The 20,300-nt window shown below is 37.6% G+C and overlaps 1 protein-coding gene and 2 pseudogenes across 1 annotated transcript; all 3 read right to left on the bottom strand.

Annotated features, from left to right (window-relative positions):
- LOC139842284 (rhamnogalacturonan I rhamnosyltransferase 4-like) overlaps positions 1-5,939 on the bottom strand; it is a 235,488-nt pseudogene extending 229,549 nt beyond the window's left edge.
- Positions 5,940-12,014: 6,075 nt separating this feature from the next.
- Positions 12,015-16,290, bottom strand: LOC139844591 (serine/threonine-protein kinase VIK-like; annotated as a pseudogene).
- Positions 16,291-18,285: 1,995 nt separating this feature from the next.
- On the bottom strand, positions 18,286-19,757 carry LOC139844503 (uncharacterized). Its single transcript, XM_071834729.1, has 2 exons — positions 19,189-19,757; positions 18,286-18,562 (listed from the first exon to the last, which is right to left on the bottom strand). Exons 1-2 carry the CDS (start codon positions 19,678-19,680, stop codon positions 18,428-18,430), a joined length of 627 nt encoding a protein of 208 aa, XP_071690830.1. The 5' UTR covers positions 19,681-19,757; the 3' UTR covers positions 18,286-18,427.
- Positions 19,758-20,300: the final 543 nt, after the last annotated feature.

Raw genomic sequence — 20,300 nt, 5'->3', positions numbered from 1 at the left:
TTAAAACCCGAGACTTTGAACGATTCGAGCTTCTTCCTCACCAAAACCTCCAATCTCTCTCTAAACTCTTACTCTCTCTCTAAAAATGGATGAAGATGATGAGTGGATGTGAAATATGATCCAAACTGATCAAAGGATCAGTTTTGATGACCCTAAACCGACCTCAAGTGAAAAGACCAAAGTACCCTTCATTTAAAGCCTTTAAAAAGGCTGAAAATTGCTTCTGCACCAATCGGCGCGCCGCGCCACTTTGTGGAGCGCCGCTCCACTCTGCAGGTCAGATTTCAGAAACTTGTTTTGGCCATAACTTTTTGACCGTAGCTCCGTTTTCGATGAATCAAATATCGTTGGAAACGTAATAAGATTTTCTTTCCAATGGTAAGGCTTTGAAACATTAACACCAACTTTATTTGGGGTTGAAAAGATACGTACACTCCTCGTCACTTCAGACAATGTCCAGTTTCCTCCAACGTTCGAGCAAGCAACACGTACATGCTTCGTACACTTCATACATGCATAGTACACCATAAATACATTATCTACAATAAATATTTGGGTCTTACAAAAACGGTGAAAGACAAGAAATCAAGTTACGATCCAGCGAATCTGCAAGCCAAACGGCTTGCCAAACGGCCTGCCAGTATGGCAAATGGCCTGCCACACGGCCAGATCAAACGGGCACATCAAACGGGCAAGGCTGGCAAACAGCCCCTGCAAACGGCTTGCCAAACGGCCTGCCAGCCGTTTGCAGGCAAAATTCAAGCTTACTTAAAGGGTCTTTGTCATCCATTTCAACACACACTTCAATTCACTTCTTTCTCTCTCTTGTACAATATTAGTCATACTTTCAAGGTCTTCAACTCCGTGCGGGAAACCTATTACCCGGAGAAGAATGCCGAAGATTGTATTAGGAGCGTTCTGGAGTTTGAAGTTGTCACTTTTATATTCGGAACTCGTTTAATCTACTGGTACTTCTATCCTTTATCTTTATATAATGTTTTCCATTATTATGCCTTGTGATATTGTTGCCATGATTAGCGAGTAGTTATCTTTAGTGTATGTTATGACGTAGTCAGTTATAATGCCGAAATAATCTTATGGCTTGTGTATGTTGTCGAGATGCTTTCCGATTATGCTTTAAACTCAATCGCTTTTCCAACTAATAGAACGTAGTTATTGGCTCTGTTATTGGGAAGTCGCGAACCCCGATTCAGAGTACACTATCTGTGTCACCCCTTGGTAAGAGAAGTCTATCGGATACAACGTAAGTTTGACTGAGGCACACCGGTTGTAGTAAGTCCACCGAGCCTTGGATTCTGACTGAGGACTTTTTCGTAGTGAAACATCTAACTAGAACCTAGTACATTGTCGGTCCTAGACTATGCTAGTGTAGTCACCAAGCATATAAACTTCGTACGTGCACGCTGAAGCACAACGGTTGATGTAAGGTGTACCTCTGCTAAGTAAGGACATGGAACCCGGTCAGTGCTGATTAGTACACTTCACCATAACGCGGTCTCAAGCATTGCACCCCGCTTGAGGGATTTTTGGTTAATTAAGGAACTGTTTGTTTAAACACATAAAGGATTGGACCGTTAGGATAACCGAACGTGTTCATGAAAGTCAAATTGACTTGGCCATGGTGTTCTTTATGGTTGAACTATTTTAAGGGCCTAACTATCTTTTAAAACCAATCATTAACGAAAGCATTAAAAAACATTTCGTCTCTCGGATATGGTAAACCATGTATTCCATTATGCTTATGAAAGTTTAGACCTTTGTGGAATGTTAATACGTCACCCAACCGAGTCGCTCAATTGGTTGAGCCGTCTGAACGTGTATGCATGTAGTCAGACTGCACGGGCGTCGGGGGTAAGGGACGTTGCTGTTTATTCAGAATCTTCAAGCCTATCACATTACCCAGTGACATGTCTTATGACATGGGCGTTTAGGACTAGTGTAAAGAATACAAGGTCACTACCAATTCATGAGCCAGCATTCCATCATCTCGGCAAAGTAACTGACGAAATCATAACTTGCGCTTGTTTTAACCTTATCTGAATTACAAATTTTATCGCATTTACTTTACTTTATCTTATAAACTAGAAAACCCAAAAATTAGGTAACAAACCACTACTCCTGCACCTTAGAATTATCTTAAGCTTTAAATATAGGTTCGATTCTACTGATATCTCAAAAATATATAATAAGGAGTAGTAAGATTTAGGCCCCGCTAAAAATAAATTTAAAACCATTACCACCCTGTTAGTGGTTGATTCTGACGTCTTGCGGCCTAACGACACCGCATAAATAAAACCGTCCTTTTCGGCTATATCATAACACCTTCGTAAATCTCAAATAATAACGAAGTAACATATCCGTAATGTCCAAAGGAACACAAAAATGTCGTGGGGAAAAGTTAAAAATTCCTATTTAAAAAGAATACCAATATCAAACATTATGAAGGAATCTCTTCGTAATCTCCAAAAAGATGGAAATTATGAAAATCCTTGTAGAAAAGTAAGGGTTCCCATTTGAAATGAATCCCAATAATAACAAAGCAAATCTATTCGTAATCTCTGAAATAGTCGTGGAGACGCTGTTTAAACTATAAAATTAACACATAACTTATTTGTAAAGTTTGACTTCACAAAGCTCACTTAGCTCTTCACTTCATAAACTTAAACTGGGGGGCTTGATAATGTACCCCACTTTTGAGATATTAGTCTCCGCTTCATTCACGATCACCTACGAAGATAATACCGAACATGAGGGTTACGAAGATAAGTTTCCATATGAAGCTAAGGTCCAGCAACGAAGTAATCGGGTGCCTCGGTAACCATAGTCATACTTGACCAAAACACATACGACTCTTTATGTTGTACCTACGTACCTTGGTGGCATAAAGCAAGTCTTCTTGCTACCTTCGGGGAATCGCCAACAAGACTCTAAACCAGTTTCACTTGCCCTTCTCATCCACACATGTGTTTAGAACCAACCAAGATTGTCTACTCTACAAAAAATATGTCGGAAGTTTATCTTGTTTATGTAGTTTAACTTCACGAAGCTCACTTAGCTCTTCACTTCATAAACTTAAACTAGGGGGGCTGGATAGTGCACCCCATCTTCGACCTACGCTTGAAGAAACTTCCTAGAATATAATGCTCCACGAAGCAGGTACGAAGCTTTGAGCCACACACGATGATACCTCTTTGGAGATAATGTTCCACGAAGCAGGTACGAAGCTTTGGGCCACACACGAAGATACCTCTTTGGAGATAACGCTCCACGAAGCAGGTACGAAGCTTTGGGCCACACACGAAGATACCTCTTCGGAGATAATGCTCCACGAAGCGATCTCCCGTAGCTTTGAGCCATATCTTTGTTTACCAAGATACCAAAGAAGAAAGGAACAACCTTACTTTACTTTCCCTAGCTCAGTAGATAGAAAGGGAAAGTCCACTAATACTTCCAAGACTGCCTTGGAATATGCTATCAGAGGAAAGGAATATTATTGCTTTCCAAAAGCATAATAGACATTTTTAGAAAGTCAATGCTCTCTTTACAGAGCACCTTTTCAGAGCTTTGGGAACTGATGTCTCGGAGCGTCAGGAATATGATATACAGATAAAGAAACAGCTCTACTTTCTTAAAGTAAGTATGCATTTTGGGAAGTCCACCAATACTTCCAAGACTACCTCGGGAACATGATAAACCCAAAAGGAGCCTTGCCCTCCTATAAATAAGCAAGTATAAGCTCTAGAGAAGGGGCTCTCATACTATGCATAACTCTCACTCCATACTCAATCACATACAACTCTCTATGTTGTACCTTCGTATCTTGGTGGCGTAACCTTCGTACTACCTTCGGGGAATCGCCAACAAGAACACACACACATCACAAATGCCCTAAAATACCTTGGTGGGCCAAAGCAAGTCTTCTTGCTACCTTCGGGAAATCGCCAACAAGAGTATAAACCACTCTTATTTACCCTTCTTATTCACACTTTTGTTTAGAGCTAACCGGTATCATCTCTTCAACAAGAATTCGCCGGAAAGTGTACAAACATTAGGCAAGATGATTTACCTAGAACATTTGAATACACAGTGGAATAACCATATGAGTAAGAGACTCAACTTTCCATTACTACACCAATTTCGAACCTACAGACTTACATTATTAAGACAACAACGAATGTTAAACTTAACTCAAAAATATGTGAAACCCTAACCTAATTTCTGAAAAATTGGGTTTACTTGTAAATCCTTCAGATTGACATAGATAAGTCACTCACAATTCTTATCAAGCCCAAAATATGTACCGGTTCTCATAAGGTTTTCTATATCTACCGAAACCTTAAAATTACAATCTAAACAAGAAAAGTAGAAAAGCGAAAATAACTCTAAACAACAAAAGTAAAAAGCTTTGCAATTGAAAAAGAAAGTATAACTTACAGATCAAGAGATGTGTTGAAAACAACAATTTCTTAACCGGTCCACATTTGAATTCAATTAATTTGTAGATTGTATTGAAAGCATGGTAGTGTTTCTAAATAAAATTTTCATATTGATTTCTGAAGAGACCAAAAAAGTAGTATGTATTGAACGCAGGGTAGTGTTTATGGCTACAAGCTATATGAATGAAAACAGAGTATCCAACCCTTTCGGACTACTGAAGAAGGAAAAGAGAAACACTTAGTCATGGAATACTTGCATACTAAAGAAGGCTGATTAGTCCTAAGACAACAATCAAACAATAACATGCAATAGAGTTTATCATAGTACGTACCAGTAGAAGCAATTAAGATGGTTATAAAAGTCGTAATCGTCCCGAAAAGTCACTGCATAAAAGTGAATCTAATCTATTTCTAATCCTATGATCCTTATCTCCCGTGAATATGTAAAATGTCATGAGAATAATGACCGTGCCGAGTTCAAGAAATCAGTCGAGCATATAATTACTAAGGAACATAAGTCAGATGAATTAGCTATATTCATAATATCATAAGTTGGATAGATAAACAATCCAGATTTAGCAATTATACATTTCTAATTTCACTTCTACCTAAAGGACAAAAAATATAATAGTACTAAGGCAATAGATAAGGAGAGAAGAAACACTTAGTCATGCAATACTAGCATACTGAAGAAGGTTGACTAGTCCTAAGGCAACAATTAAACAAGAATGACCAAATGTGTTGCCAATATCATTCATTAATGGACCCAAATCAATTAAAGCGATGCAATCAGACCTGTGAGAGTAAGCATGAGAAGCCAGTATGTCTGTATTTGTATCGGCCAAAAGATAATCTTAAAATGAGCATGGTAAAAATATCAACCTGTTCAAGATAGTATCTTTAACTCGACCAGCTGACAGGTGGCAGCTCTAACAGCTCAAATCAATATTTCCCACTAAATTTCTTTGGCAACCTTTTCACAATTCGGACTTCGTCTCTTAGGGAATCAATGAAGTGGCAGACATTAAATATGTCCTCAAAAATCACTGAAACAAGCAAAAATATAAATGAGAACTCTTATGATAACAACGTGACAAAAGAATCGCAATTATTATATTTCAAATGTACTTGGGATTAGCCCTGAAAGATGTCTTATGAAGCTATGTAACAACCAACGTGAGACTCAATAAACGAGCAACTGTCACCATGTCACATATCTGAAATTACAAACTTTAGATTATTACAATGTAAGCATAAATAAAGCATGAAGGCAAATGAAGAACTACTAACCGCAACTCTCATCTGATTCAAAACCCCGTTACAAAAAACTTTAAGAAACCAGTTACTTTCATAATCCCTTGCACAACAACAAGACTTGTACTTTATCAAAAAATCCTTGAGGAACGATATAAATTCTCTAAATATGTGGTTAGTATCTGGGCCTAAATGGTTATTTTTGTGTTTGAATTCTTGTTTCAACATTATTGTCTTAAAGGCATTATTCTCAAAAACTTACAATCTACTATATATGAATCTAAATGAGATAAGTGTGAAAAATTTATTGAAATTATGCTACTCTATTAAAATCTAAATGAGATATACTAGCAAATCATGAAAAATTTGAAATACTTTCATGATTTCAACCCAATTCTATATAGTACACTGCATCAAATGGAACCTAAATAGTAATGACTAAATCAAATTCGAAAATCCGAAAAGTAATTTGGGATGCAAAAGCTCACCAACAGTTAACAAACTGAACCAAACAAGTCCAAATCAAAATGAAGAACCACACTTGTAATCTGGTTCTTTGAATCACTTGAACAGGTAACTTAGTCCATCTCACCTGTACACTACCGTTTTCAGATCTACCATCCATTTATTTTCTTTACTCCACCTCTCTTCTCCATTTTCAGAACATTACACTACTCACCTTCATCCGACGACATTTGTCACGTCACTGCCAACTAACCCCCCCCCCCCCCCCCCCCCATAACTCATAACGTCAAAAAATTCCGCCACCACTACAAGTGGTCTAAGAAAGAAGTTGTCACTTATACGACATGTCTATCAAAGCATACACACAATATCACAATATTGGATAGTTGCACAACAAACAACTAATTGTTAAAGCAAAAACACCATCATCCAAGTAATCCAAAAACATATATTTCCAGAAAATTCTACTCCGTATTACATTTTACAAGGCATAAGAAGGCGGAAAAACGAGAACAGAGTGAAAATTTCACTATTTGATTGAGAAAAAGTCAAGATTAAGTTCATTAATACTCATCTGAAGACTCTGTTGTAGTTGAATAAAAGAGACGAGGAGAAGTATGTAAGAATTATAGGACCCAAACAATAAGATTAATCACTGAGATTAATCACCCACTTCGACAAACGAAAGACAATAATACGAAAATTAAAGAACGCGAGATTTAACGTGGTTATATGTAATCGAATGTCGATTACTTTAATCCACGGACCAACTAAGGAGATTTTATTGATATAATTCGTACACATACATAAGGGTTACAATATGATGCTTATATAGGCCAAAAACAACAAGGAAACACCTTGGAGAACAAGAAAAAACGTAAATAAGAAAACTGCCCGTCAGACAAGCCGCGCCGCGGCTATATTGTGCCGCGGCGCGCCTCCAAGGCAAAATCCAGATCAGAAGCTTCTCGAATCTGATGCTCTGTTTATGCATTAGGCCGCGTCACGCCATTCAAGGGCCGCGGCGCGCCTCTTCCCTTGAAATGTTTTCTTCGACTTGTTTTGATATCCTTCACATCCAACAATCTCCCACATGAAGATAGTCAAAACCATGACTCACATTGTCAACCCATCATATCAACAAACTAACCAAGATTGCCAAAGCACCCTTTACCGTCAAACTCCATTTTGGACACGCACACTCCTATCACATACGCCGGATAAGCAGACTTTCGATACAAGGTCTTCAACACTTCTTGTTAGAATCGAATCATCATCTCTCTATCTCCCTAGTCGGTCATCATCTTCTCATTAGTTCATGAGAAGACCCGTTGAGGCTATGCAAAATCTCAACTTATCCATTGACACCACCTTAGTAAACATATCTGCGGGATTCTTCATACCAAGGACTTTCTCCAATATCAAAGTACCATTCTCAATACGTTCTCGAATAAAATGATACCTTAAATCAATGTGTTCCGTACGATTATGAAACACCGGATTCTTCGCGAGATTGATTGCACTTTGGTTGTCATAATATAATACGCAATTGTCTTGTCTTTTACCCAACTCACACAAGAAGTTCTTCAACCAAACAAGCTCTTTAGAAGCTTCCGCAATGGCCATATACTCGGCCTCGGTGGTCGACAAAGCAACACTCCTTTGTAGTCTAGACATTCAACTAACCACCGTCTTACCAACCATGAACACATATCCCGTAGTACTCTTACCCGAATCACCAAATCCACCAAATTTGCATCCGCATAACCTCTAAGTACAACATTGCCTTTAGAAAAACATAATCCCATACTAGAAGTACCTTTCAAATAACGAAGCAACCATTTGACCGTTTTCCAATACTCTTTCCCCGGATTACACATATAACGGCTTACAACTCCCAATGCATGAGTTATATCCGGTCTCGTACAAACCATGTCATACATAATACTTCCCACGGCCGATCTATACGGAACCTTTTCCATCTCTGCTTTGTCTTCTTCCGTTTTGGGTGATTGATTCTTCGATAACTTTATCGCGCTACCCATAGGCATAGAACGAGCTTTTGCTTTATCAACATTAAACTTTTCTACTACTTTCTCAATATATTTGGATTGAGACAAGTATAGAATACCTTTAGCATGATCACGCACAATACTCATTCCAAGTACTTGCTTAGCACTACCAAGATCCTTCATCTCGAACTCTTTTGAAAGCATATCTTTCAACTTATTGATCTCGGACATGTTGGAACCCGCAAGCAACATGTCATCAACGTATAACAATAAGATTATGTAAGAAGACTTGAATTTCTTCAAGTAACAACAATGGACCGCTTCACATTTTACAAAATCAACCTTCTTCATAAACTCATCAAATCTCAAGTACCATTGCCGAGGTGCTTGCTTCAATCCATACAAACTTTTCTTTAACATACAAACCCACTTCTCTTTAACCTTTACCTCAAACCCCTCGGGTTGCCTCATATAGATCTCTTCATCAAGATCACCGTGTAAGAATGCGGTCTTCACATCTAGTTGTTGTAGATGTAAGTCCTCGGATGCGACTAACGAAAGCACCAAACGAATAGTAGTCATCTTCACCACCGGTGAAAATATCGCTTGGTAATAAACCCCTTTCCTTTGTTAAAACCCTTTAACCACTAATTGTGCTTTGTACATCTTCTTCCCATCCACTACATTCTTTATTCTATACACCCATTTGTTTTGCAACGCCTTTTTATCATGAGGTAATTTCACTAATGACCAAGTCTTGTTCTTCTCAACTTCTCAACTGACCCCATCTCTTCTTTCATAGCAAGCCCTCATTGTATGGATTCTTTGGACTTTCTTGCTTCAAAGTAATTTTCAGGTTCACCATTCTCGGTATAGAGCAAGTAGTTTGTTGATGGAGAATATGTAGGATTAGGTCTGGGCACTCTAGTCGAGCGTCTAAGTATAGGAGCAACCGGTATGGTTGGACCGGTTTCATTAGTAGCCTCCTCATCACTAGAACTCACACTATGTTCGAAATTATCACCGCTATCCGAACCATCCCCATCATTGTCAAGATCCGACCCATCACCATTAATCGGCAATTCATTGTTCCCCGAACTCCCACTAGAACCCGCAAGATCATCAAGAGAAACATCGTCAAGAATAACTTGATCCGGTTTTTGACTCTCCGTTTCCGGTTCGTTATAGATCGAATCTTCATCACGCGATCGAATAACTTTTCTGGCTTCGTTATCCCAACAACGATAGCACATCTCATCCGAACCATAACCAATGAATGTACACTTCATTGACTTAGCTTCAAGTTTATCTTTATCAATATCTTTGGTTTTCACATAAACATTGCACCCAAAGATTCTAAGATGATCATAACTAACCTTTTTACCTAGTCATTGAGGGTCCCCATTTAATCAAATAAGCCGCCGTATTAACCGCATCCGCCCAAAACATCTTAGGCAAACCGGCATGTAGTCTCATACTCTTAGCCCTCTCTTTCAACGTACGATTCATACGTTCGGCGACTCCATTGTGTTGCGGTGTCTCCGGTACCGTTTTCAACATTCTAATACCGAGCTTTACACAATGGTCTTTAAACTCAAGACTACCATATTCTCCTCCATTGTGTGACCTTAAGCATGTGACCTCTAAATTTGTCTCATTCTCAACCATAGCTTTCCACTTCACAAAAGTACCAAATACATCGGATTTAGCTTTGAGAAAGTAAACCCATACCTTTCGAGTGGAGTCGTCAATGAAGGTGACATAATAACGAGAACCTCCATGTGATTTTACATTCGTTGGCCCAAAAACATCCATATGAACTAGCTCCAATTTCTTTAACTTTGGTGTATTCCCCGATTTAACAAAAGTCACTTTCTTTTGCTTCCCATAAGTGCATGGTTCGCAAAACCCTAGCTCTATCTTTTTCAAATCCGGAATCCTCCCACTCGAACTAGAACCTTCATACCCTTCTCACCCGTATGCCCGAGTCTTCGGTGCCATAGAGTAGAACTAGCCCCAACGTCAACCGTAGCAATCACCGTGTCTTCTTCAAACACCTCAACCATATAAAGAGTTCCCCTTTTATGTCCACGAGCCACGACACTACTACCCTTAATCACCTCCCATTGGCGATTCTTGAAAGTAACCTCATTACCTTCTTCATCTAATTGACCAACCGAGATTAGCTTCCTTTTTAACTTAGGAATAAACCTCACGTTTTTCAAAGTCCAATTAGAATCAAGAGTAGTCTTCAATACAACATCTCCTATACCTTTAATCTCGAGACCTTTGTTGTTTGCCAATCTAACTTTACATTGATACGACCGAAAATTCTTCATCATGCTCTTAGTGGGTATGGCGTGAAACGAAGCTCCCGAATCCAAGACCCGAGACTCCACCAAACTTTCACCACTACATAATAATGCATCCTCCGTATCTTCTGCGGTCAAGTTAACATCTTTAACCGGAACATTCTTACAATTTATTTGATAATGCCCCTTTTGATTGCAACCCCAACAAATAGCTTCACTTCGGTCTTTCGATGGATACCTCTTCTTGAACTTCCCTTTACTCTTCTTCACACCGCGATCAACTTTTCTACCACGGTTGTCGGTACTCAACAAAGAACCGGATAACAATTCCTCCGAACTTCTCCTACGAGTGTCTTCACCGATAATTAAATCCCTAATTCCTTCATACGCAAGCTTAATAGTACCGGTAGAGCTACTAACCGCGGTAACTGTACCCGACCAACTTTCCGGTAATGATGAAAGCATGATTAGTGCTTTTAATTCATCATCAAATTTGATTTCAACCGACTCTAATCTTGAAACAAGAATGTTGAATTCGTTGATATGATATGTTGCACTCATACCTTCATTCATCTTCGTGTTGAACAATTGTCGCATGAGAAAAACCTTATTCGCCGCCGTAGGTCTCTCATACATGTTGGAGAGTGCCTTCAAACAATTAAACGTTGTCTTTTCGTTCATAATATTACCAACAACGTTCTTGGCGAGTGCAAGACGAACCGCACCCAAAGCTTGACGATCAAAGAGCATCCAATCGGCATCGTTCATGCCTTCGGGTTTGGTCTCCAACAAATGTTGGTGAAGTTTCTTTTGATACAAGTAGTCTTCTATTTGCATCTTCCAAAAGGCGAAGTCTTTGCCATCAAACCGCTCAATCTTCAATTTACCGTCTCCCGCTATCGATCCCAACTCAAACCTTGAGCTCTGATACCAATTTTAAGGATTATAGGACCCAAACAATAAGATTAATCACTGAGATTAATCACCCACTTTGACAAACGAAAGACAATAATACGAAAATTAAAGAACGCGAGATTTAACGTGGTAATATGTAATCGAATGTCAATTTTCTTTAATCTATGGACCAACTAAGGAGATTTTATTGATATAATTCGTACACATACATAACGGTTACAATAACATGCTTATATAGGCCAAAAACAACAAGGAAACACCTTGGAGAACAAGAAAAACGTAAATAAGAAAACTGCCCGTCAGACAAGCCGCGCCGCGGCTACATTGGGCCGCGCCGCGCCTCCAAGGAAAAATCCAGATCAGAAGCTTCTCGAATCTGATGCTCTGTTTATGCATTAGGCCGCGCCACGCCATTCAAGGGCCGCGGCGCGCCTCTTCCCTTGAAACGTTTTCTTCGACTTGTTTTGATATCATTCACATCCAACAAAGTAACTGGTGATGTAAAAACTAAAAACTGGCTAGTTAGCGTTGTTGCTTATCGTTTTAAGATTTACCTAAAACTGTGTTCACAAAATGATGAACTAGCAAACAATGATTGATTATGTAAAAATATGCCAATGGTGATATGGATGTATTGTTTCCGTGATTTTTTCAAGCTGCTTTAAAATCTTCAAAAATGAAGGTCTCTTGTTCATAACTGCCGCCCAACAGTTTTCTGTCAAGCTACCAAATGTAATACAACTAGATCATCATCAGACCAATATCTAAACAGATACACATTTAAATGTTATACATTTCACTAAATAATCAAACACATTTACTAAACAATAGTTGTGTGAATATAAGACTTACTCTTTAAGTTCCCGAGTGTAAACTTTTGCTTTAAAATGAGGCCGATGTCCTTCTGCAACGTACTTTGCTGCCTCGTAAGCTTCATAATGTGATAATGGTGGTTCACCTTCAAGCATCTATACCAAAATTTAAAACCTCCATTATTTGTATGCCATCTTTTATCAGAATTGTTATTCTAAAAAAATTACCTCGTATAATATCATTGCAAACGAGAACATATCAACCATTTTATCATATTTACGGTGCTTAAAGACTTCAGGAGCCATGTAACGGTCTGCATTATTTGCCATGAAAAACACAGAAACAATTAAACGGATTCTGATAATGACAATGATTATAAGGTGCTCTTTTACGGGTGAATATTGTAAGATATAAAGCATACAGCTGCCAGTTTCGCCAGTCATTTTGTATATATTGTGAGAATTTTGAACCCTGATAAGTTTGCTAAGGCCGAAGTCTCCAACTTTTAGATGTTCCGCATTGGAGTTGACTAAAAGAACATTCCTAAATATAAGACACTTCCAAGATTAGCAAGTAAAGGTGAACTGGAACCAAGTAGCCAAACCAAGAGCAAACATGTGTCACAAAAGGTGGCAAAATGGGCAGTTGGGTTGACCCAAACACTTTTTGTATATACTCCTAATATTAATTTTTCTAAGAGGATAATTTTTGTGCTAGATGTCATAGACAAAACTATACTTTATTATCGAGTATTGATATTGATTTTTGCAAGAACCAATCTAAGAGGTTGTCAGCATTATTATTTACTTTTGTCGACTTTTAACCTGTTCCATTTTAGCTAAATCTTTATTTTTCACATTTCACCGGTTGCAAAGACACATAGCCACCATAAACCCATTCATAAGCAAATGGGTTGAAATTGCTACCTTAAGACATACAGTAAAGAAGACGGTAAGCTTGGAATCCTGAATATGCTGATTAAACAAACCTCGGTTTAAGGTCCCTATGAATGATGACATTAGGCTCATTGTGAAGATACGTCATGCCTCTGCAAACAGAAAAAACATTACCAGCATACAGAATATGTATATCATAAACAACTTAAAAGGGTATAATGGCCTACGATAGCAACATACTAGCACATGTGTTTTGTTTTGTGGCACCAGTTCATTGATCTTTTACAAGTGTTCTGTTTTATGTGACATATATCTAGAACTGCAGAAGTGTTCCGTTTTGATAATTGAACTTGTAAGATGTGGTCCACCCTCATAGTAGAAGAACCTTCATCTTTGATTTTTTCGAAGGACGGAACACATATTGGAGTTCAAGGAGTATTGGGTACGTTGAAAGAGCGTTGCATAAAACGATAATCAAAGTACCTGGCTATGTCTAAAGCAAAGTTTACAGCTGTTGCCGTACTTAATGCACCATTCTCTTTCAAGCATTGATGAAGATCACCCTGCATCCATATAGCAACGTTCAGGCTTTAGGACCATAAAGCTGTTTGTTTATGTCTGACTTATTTTCTACATTCGTAGTAGCTAGATGTTTGTCATTAACTAGTAATTACCCTCGTAAATACTCAGTTATCAGCATTAACGGGTTTTTTTTCAGTAACAGCTCCAAGAAATTGCACTATATTAGGGTGGCGAAGTTTGACAGCAAATTCACCTCATGCCTGAAGTGTTGACTGGATTGATAAAAGAGAAAGTAGTAAAGGGCACGGTTAATCTAACAACTTTTGACAGCAGCTTGCTATTTTGACCATGATGAGTTACAGAGGTTTTAGTATTTTGCCAAAATACTATATCTTTACAAGTTGAAATTAATCTTCGATAAACAATTCAGATGAGCATGAACTCACATCACTAATTTGTCATCTGAGAGACTTGGAAGTATACGTTTGACAGCTACAGATGTTCCACGCCAACATGCTCTTACAATCTCCCCAAAGGAACCCTATTACCAGCAAAATAGTTATAATCACGGATCTCAGGTATATATATATGAAAAGAGTACATTCTGATTTGTTGGATTTAAGCAATTATTTGACAAGATTTAAGCAAACAGAACCAGACCTTGCCTATTAAATGAGAGTTTGTGAAGTCCAGCTCCACAAGGTCAATTTCCCAGTCACACTTATTTGAAAAAGGTGGTGGTACAGGCCTTGGTTCAAAATGACTTCCATTCTGGCCCTGCACAACAGATTCCAATATGATAACCACTAATATTACTTTAGTATAATACGAATCAATGGTGGCTCGTAATCCTAAAAAAATAATGAAGACATGGGATTGCAAGAAGATAAATCGTAAACGGTGTATAATGTTTTGGCAAATAAGATCTTAATTCTTCTAAAAACACGGAGGCATTATAAAGCTATCACACAAAACACATCATCAATGATAAATGATTAATCATAATTACAAATGGGTAATGATATATCCACCATCAATATTACTACATCCACCATAATTGTGCATTAACAGGTTGTATGGTACAACACGTAAATACATAATTTATGGTGGATGTAAAGGACATAAAGTGGCAAGTCTTGTACATATGACAGGCCTCCATACGACTTTAGTAATTCAATCATGCTATGTTTCCTAGCTCCTTCTGCATCAGCTAGAGGTTGTCATTAGCAATATCAATTATTATTCTTTTACTACTAAATGTATAATTCATTAATCCTATAATTGTTAACATTAGCATACTTTATTCATGAGATTGAACGGCATGGACAAACTAGAGATTCGAGCCCCGAAGAAAAAGTTTAAGATTGACGTTGCGAACCAATATTGACCGGCACATGAATTTACCATTGAACACAATGTCGTTCTAGCCATCCAAATTGCCCATATAGTTGCGGAACCAATCATTTTCCAAAACTTGGACGCGTTGATCCCCATCCTGAAGTACCAATCAAAAGAGAACTCGGTAACCGACCTTGGAAAAACCCATTGAATGTGCCACCGACGAAACAAATCCATCCAAAAACTCGATGACCACTTGCAATGAAGCAACAAAAACTGATGAAAGGTTTCAACTTCATTCATCCACCAGACACAAATAGACGATTGGGAGCTAGATAAAATACGTCTTCTAGCAAGAATATCTTTGACGGAAATACTTTTTCTTAACACGAGCCAATGAAAAAGCATAACTTTGGAAGGAACATAAATGCTCCACACAATTTTAGGCCAAGACGGAGCATCGATAAGGGCTGCGTGAGAAACAGATAAAGAAACAGCAGAATCAGCGGCCCACATCACTTGGTCTAGGTGGGCTTCATCTAAACGAAACTGAGAAAGGAACAGTTTGAGCTCATGGGCTTTGATTAAATTAAAGGGAGACAAATGGCCCGACAAATTAAAGTTCCAATGTAACCGATTGACTAACGAACCCGCCTACCTCTAGACGTAGTCCCGATGCCGCGTGTATTCGATGAGGCGAGCCTCATTGTTTGGAAGGTTACTCCCTTACTTTTTGTCAATAGGCTTGTATGTTTTAAGCTTTATGTTTCAATTTTTGTATCAATTTATGACCGACCTAGTTCCGTCATTGTAATGGTTTCCGTTTTCTTTCATCTTTTTGATGAAGTTAACGCTTGTTTTAATATATTTTACATTTTTCCGCCACACAAAAAAAAAAAAAGCATACTTTATTCACTATAAATATTTACTCCATACACACATTAATAATTAATAAATGTAATAATTACAGTAAAGAACAATTGAGATATTGAATAGGCATAAAAACTACCGTATTTTTCCATCGATCTTGTGCATTAACATCAGCACCGTATTCAATCAAACATTTAGCAACATCGATCCATCCGTGAAGCGAAGCAACATGAAGCGGAGTTCGATTATCGTAATCTCTAGCTTGAACCAAAGAGCGATCTTCTTCCAATAGTTTCCGTACGGCCGTTGCATCGTTCTGCTGCGCGTGCCAAAGAATTAACGACGTCCGGCTTACTTGAGCCTTATCTCTTTTTTTGTCAGTAACCGGTGGTGCATCTACAGCGGAATGTCCGGAGCTTCCTTAGCTTCCGCTCATTCGAAACTTTGATCAGATCGGAGAGATAAAGAATGTTGAGGTTGAACTAAAATTTGGATTACTTGCATTTGTGTTTTTTGGGTTTAGTGGAAAAAAAGGTGCAACATATGATTGGGGATATCTTGTATTTTGGTATACAGTACTCTGAAAGAACTAAGGAACAAAACTATTAAATAAATATTAAATAAGTATTAGAGCACAAGCAATCGTGTGAATGTGTGATTAAGGAAGGTTTCACTAGTATAGATAGTTTTGTCATAGAGCCAAGCTATTTGAATTCGATTCATTAAAAACTTGATTTGAGTCGAGTATAAACGAGCTTGAACTCGAACTTAAACTTATATTGAAACTCGTTTAATAAACGAGTCTGTGATCGAGCTTCATATCTCAACCTCAAGCAAGCTCGCGAGCTTGAACAAACTTTTCATATATACACCAAAATATTACAGTATGTTTTAAGTTGTATAAATATATAGGTATATGCAGTATTAATTAATAAGTAATAGTATATAGTATATAAATAATAATAATTAAAATAATAATATTTTCAATATTAAATATGATTATAAGCGAAAAGAATTAAGATAACCAAAAAAGATTATAAATAGAATTAAATTAAATAATATAAAAAAATAACATGGTATAATTATCGAGTCGAACTCGAGCTTCAGATATTAAGCTCAAACTGAGCCGAGCTCAAGCCTTGACGAACTCGAACTCGGTTCGGCTCGTTTACACCCCAAATATTGAAGTTACAGTGATATTGAAACTAGAGAAGGAGTTATAAAAGCACACGGAGTCGAAGCTTTTTTTGGCTTTTTCCAAATCTTACATTAAGATTAAACCGTCGTCAACTCCGTGTCGGCATTAACTCGAGGTCGGGCTCCGGCATCGGGGTTCAGTGTTGAGCCAAAGACTTCGGAATCGTGGGTTTCAACGGCTAAATTTTTGAAATTATACAATGAATCATTTCCCCACTTTTACCTTCGGTGTCTAATTTCAGTGTCTACCTACACACTGAACTAGACACCGAGTTTCAGTATCACGACTCCTCGTGCTCTAAGCGTTTCTCACATTTGAGGACGTAAACACGTGATACTCCGATTCGTCCTTGAGTAGCCCGAGACTCTTAAGATGACCTATTTCATCGAACGCCTACACATAATATATATGTGGTAAAACACCTGACAATTTTGAATTAGATATAGAGGTGAATATGTTATTTCTTACAACTTGTAGCTTATAAAATTGAGTGCAATTGAGCCCCACGGAGAAACAAAAACGAAGTACACAAATAGATAATCAAATTGAAACCTAACAGACATAGCAACGATACCAACGACTTTTGTTTTTATATATATTTAGTGATTTAGTGATGATGTGTTTTGCTTTATATTCCCTTGGTTAATTTCCACTCCACCTAACAGGTATAATGTCTCATTTTTTTTGAATAACTCACACCCCAATACAAATTAATTCACGAATTATGCCTACTACAAGGCTCAAACCCCAACATCTTGATTAAAGGGTTCACCAGGTAATGTTAAGACTATAAGCTCTGATAATAAAAGTCATGCTTGGAAGTTTAGTTATACCATTGGTTAAATTGTACTTCAAATATCAAAATGTGTAATACATTGCATTAAGTTACGGTCGAGGGTTTCCTGATATCGTAAAACGTAGCATGGAGGGACAAGTCGCTGAGTACGAGGGGGCAGGTGCCATAAACTAGGGACGAGAGAATGTTCTTCTTGTCCCAGTGGCAATTTTGATGCAATTCTTATACATATGTCATATTTGGGTTAAGTTTACACCTCATTCTTATGGGGTTATGTTATATAGATAAACCTGTTGCTCAACCTTATCGAACTAGCCCATTTTGTCACCCCTAAAACCTTATGTTTTTTAATCTCATGGTACCTACAATGTACAAACACTGAAAGTACTAGTTCTCATGATCTAGTACACATTACATATACATGTAAAAAAGTGGATAATCAACTCCGACAGAAGGATATTTGTAAACACACAACATAGATTACATGGAACACAAGCTATATGTAACTATTTAAGTCTTAACCTTATTGTAATATTGCAAAAATACACTTGCAATGCAAAGATCACAACCAGAAGAATGTCAAGTGGACTTCCAGTTTGATCTTGGACCAATCACAACTGGGTTATCAACCACAACCCGAAACACTGGAACCCTTCGTCGAGCTAATAGGGCTTCATTCAGTCGGTCAATCTGAAGTAGCAGCTGTTTTATTTTCTGCAGAAATTATCAGAAAACCATCAGAACACGAGCTGTATGTCTGCATTACTGATTTCACTCACCAATCATATGCACAAATGGCTACAGGTAGAGGATATCAGAGTTACAAGGAAGCACATGAACGAATTATAACTATTGCTTGCTAGAACAGTAAGATATACTGTTTATATCACCTGCAGTTTATCACTTGCAGGCTGTTTTAGTAACCTATATAATACATGGGCCGGTAAGACCCGTACTCCGACAATTCTGTGACTTATGCTATACCATCAGCCAAAATCATAATATGTTGAACTCACTTCACACTTGATAAAGACTAAAAAGTAATGTATAAGTTCATTATGCGAGTCGCAAACATAAGAAGAAACAAGCTAACATCAATAGCACAATTTAAGTACTTACGGATAATAATATGTTAAAAGTGTGATTTACCTCTACAATAAGCTAAAATTGACTTATATCCAAAAAAAAAAACGCATTAAGTAGTAAAATTATGCAATTCCCATCACTCTTCAAATCGAGTGTAAATATAAATACATAATCCTGTCTGCTAGGCATTTCATCGAACACTAGGCACTCAACAGAAATACATAAACGATTAAACGGAAAATTATTAAACTGACCTCATCTTTCTGATCTAGAAGAAGCAGCAACTGATTCGTGTTATCTTTCTCCTTTATTTTCCGCCACCGCTGCCATCGCCTTGCATAAGCCGTCGCCGTTAAAGTCATAAACGCCGTCAACGTCACAAATGACCATATCCCAATTCTGCTACGAATCCCGTACGCAATCCTCATAACCCATGAGCTTAAAATCCCTAAACTCGTTTTCAGTAGCGTATTTCTTACTTCGGGTGTGTATGGTAACTCACCGTCGATTATTTCAGTAGAATCCGTTGTTGAAGTAAACGAGTGCGATGACAGCGGTGATAGGGGCGGTTGTTGGAGGTTATCTTGTGGCGGTGGTGGTTGGGGGAAAACGGGTAAGGTTTCGTGATTGATTGGGGGTTGTTGGAGATTAGTGGGTCGTGTAACGACCACCGTGTCTCCGTCGTCTTCGTCAGATTGAGTGGTGGAGGTAGATGCTTGAATTGTCTCCCACTCGTTGTCTTCCATGAGGGAAAACTCTAGATTTCAAGAAAATCAGTATCATTCATTTTGCCCATAAATAAATATATGATCCATTTACAAAATAAAATTTTAAGATTTTAACGAAAAAAATATTAAGATTTTTCTATTTGTCAAAAACATTTATTTTTTAACTAAGTTTTTTAATACTCGCTCTCTCCCATATTAATAGTTTAAGGACAAAAAATACACCATTTAAAAAAATATTATAAAAGTAATGTACTTCTTGTTTACTTTTCAGTTTTAAGCTTACATTTTCTTTCTTTTGTTATCCTGTCCATGTACATTAATGTCATAATAGAACATTACCTTGTTATTATTATCTATATATGAAAGTTGACTATTAATTTGAGACAGCCTAAAATATAATAGTGCACTATCAATATGGTACCCGGAGTAGTAACACTTTTTTAAGACTTTTTTAAAGAAGTAATTTATGTAAAAAAGAGTGATACATTTCTTAGTTAATGGTAATTATTTTCTAAAAAAATGGTTATTTAATTATGATAGTACAAATAAAATATAGGGAATCCCATGAAAACTATCTTCGAACGCAACACTTCGACAACATTGCGCGAAGCGTTTGCTCGTGAAACGAAGTTTGGCGA

This window comes from Rutidosis leptorrhynchoides, chromosome 4 (assembly GCF_046630445.1).
Source record: "Rutidosis leptorrhynchoides isolate AG116_Rl617_1_P2 chromosome 4, CSIRO_AGI_Rlap_v1, whole genome shotgun sequence".
Classification (NCBI taxonomy): domain Eukaryota; kingdom Viridiplantae; phylum Streptophyta; class Magnoliopsida; order Asterales; family Asteraceae; genus Rutidosis; species Rutidosis leptorrhynchoides.
Note: the sequence above shows the minus strand (reverse complement) of the source record. Positions and strands in the feature narration are given on the sequence as shown.

Bases quoted from the DNA above. Each gene is read 5' to 3' on its own strand.
- LOC139844503 (XM_071834729.1), bottom strand. From the start codon at position 19,680: ATGGAAGACAACGAGTGGGAGACAATTCAAGCATCTACCTCCACCACT. The intron at 18,563-19,188 runs GTCAGTTTAATA...TAATTTCTGCAG, and splicing joins TTCTAGATCAGAAAGATGAG to AAAATAAAACAGCTGCTACT.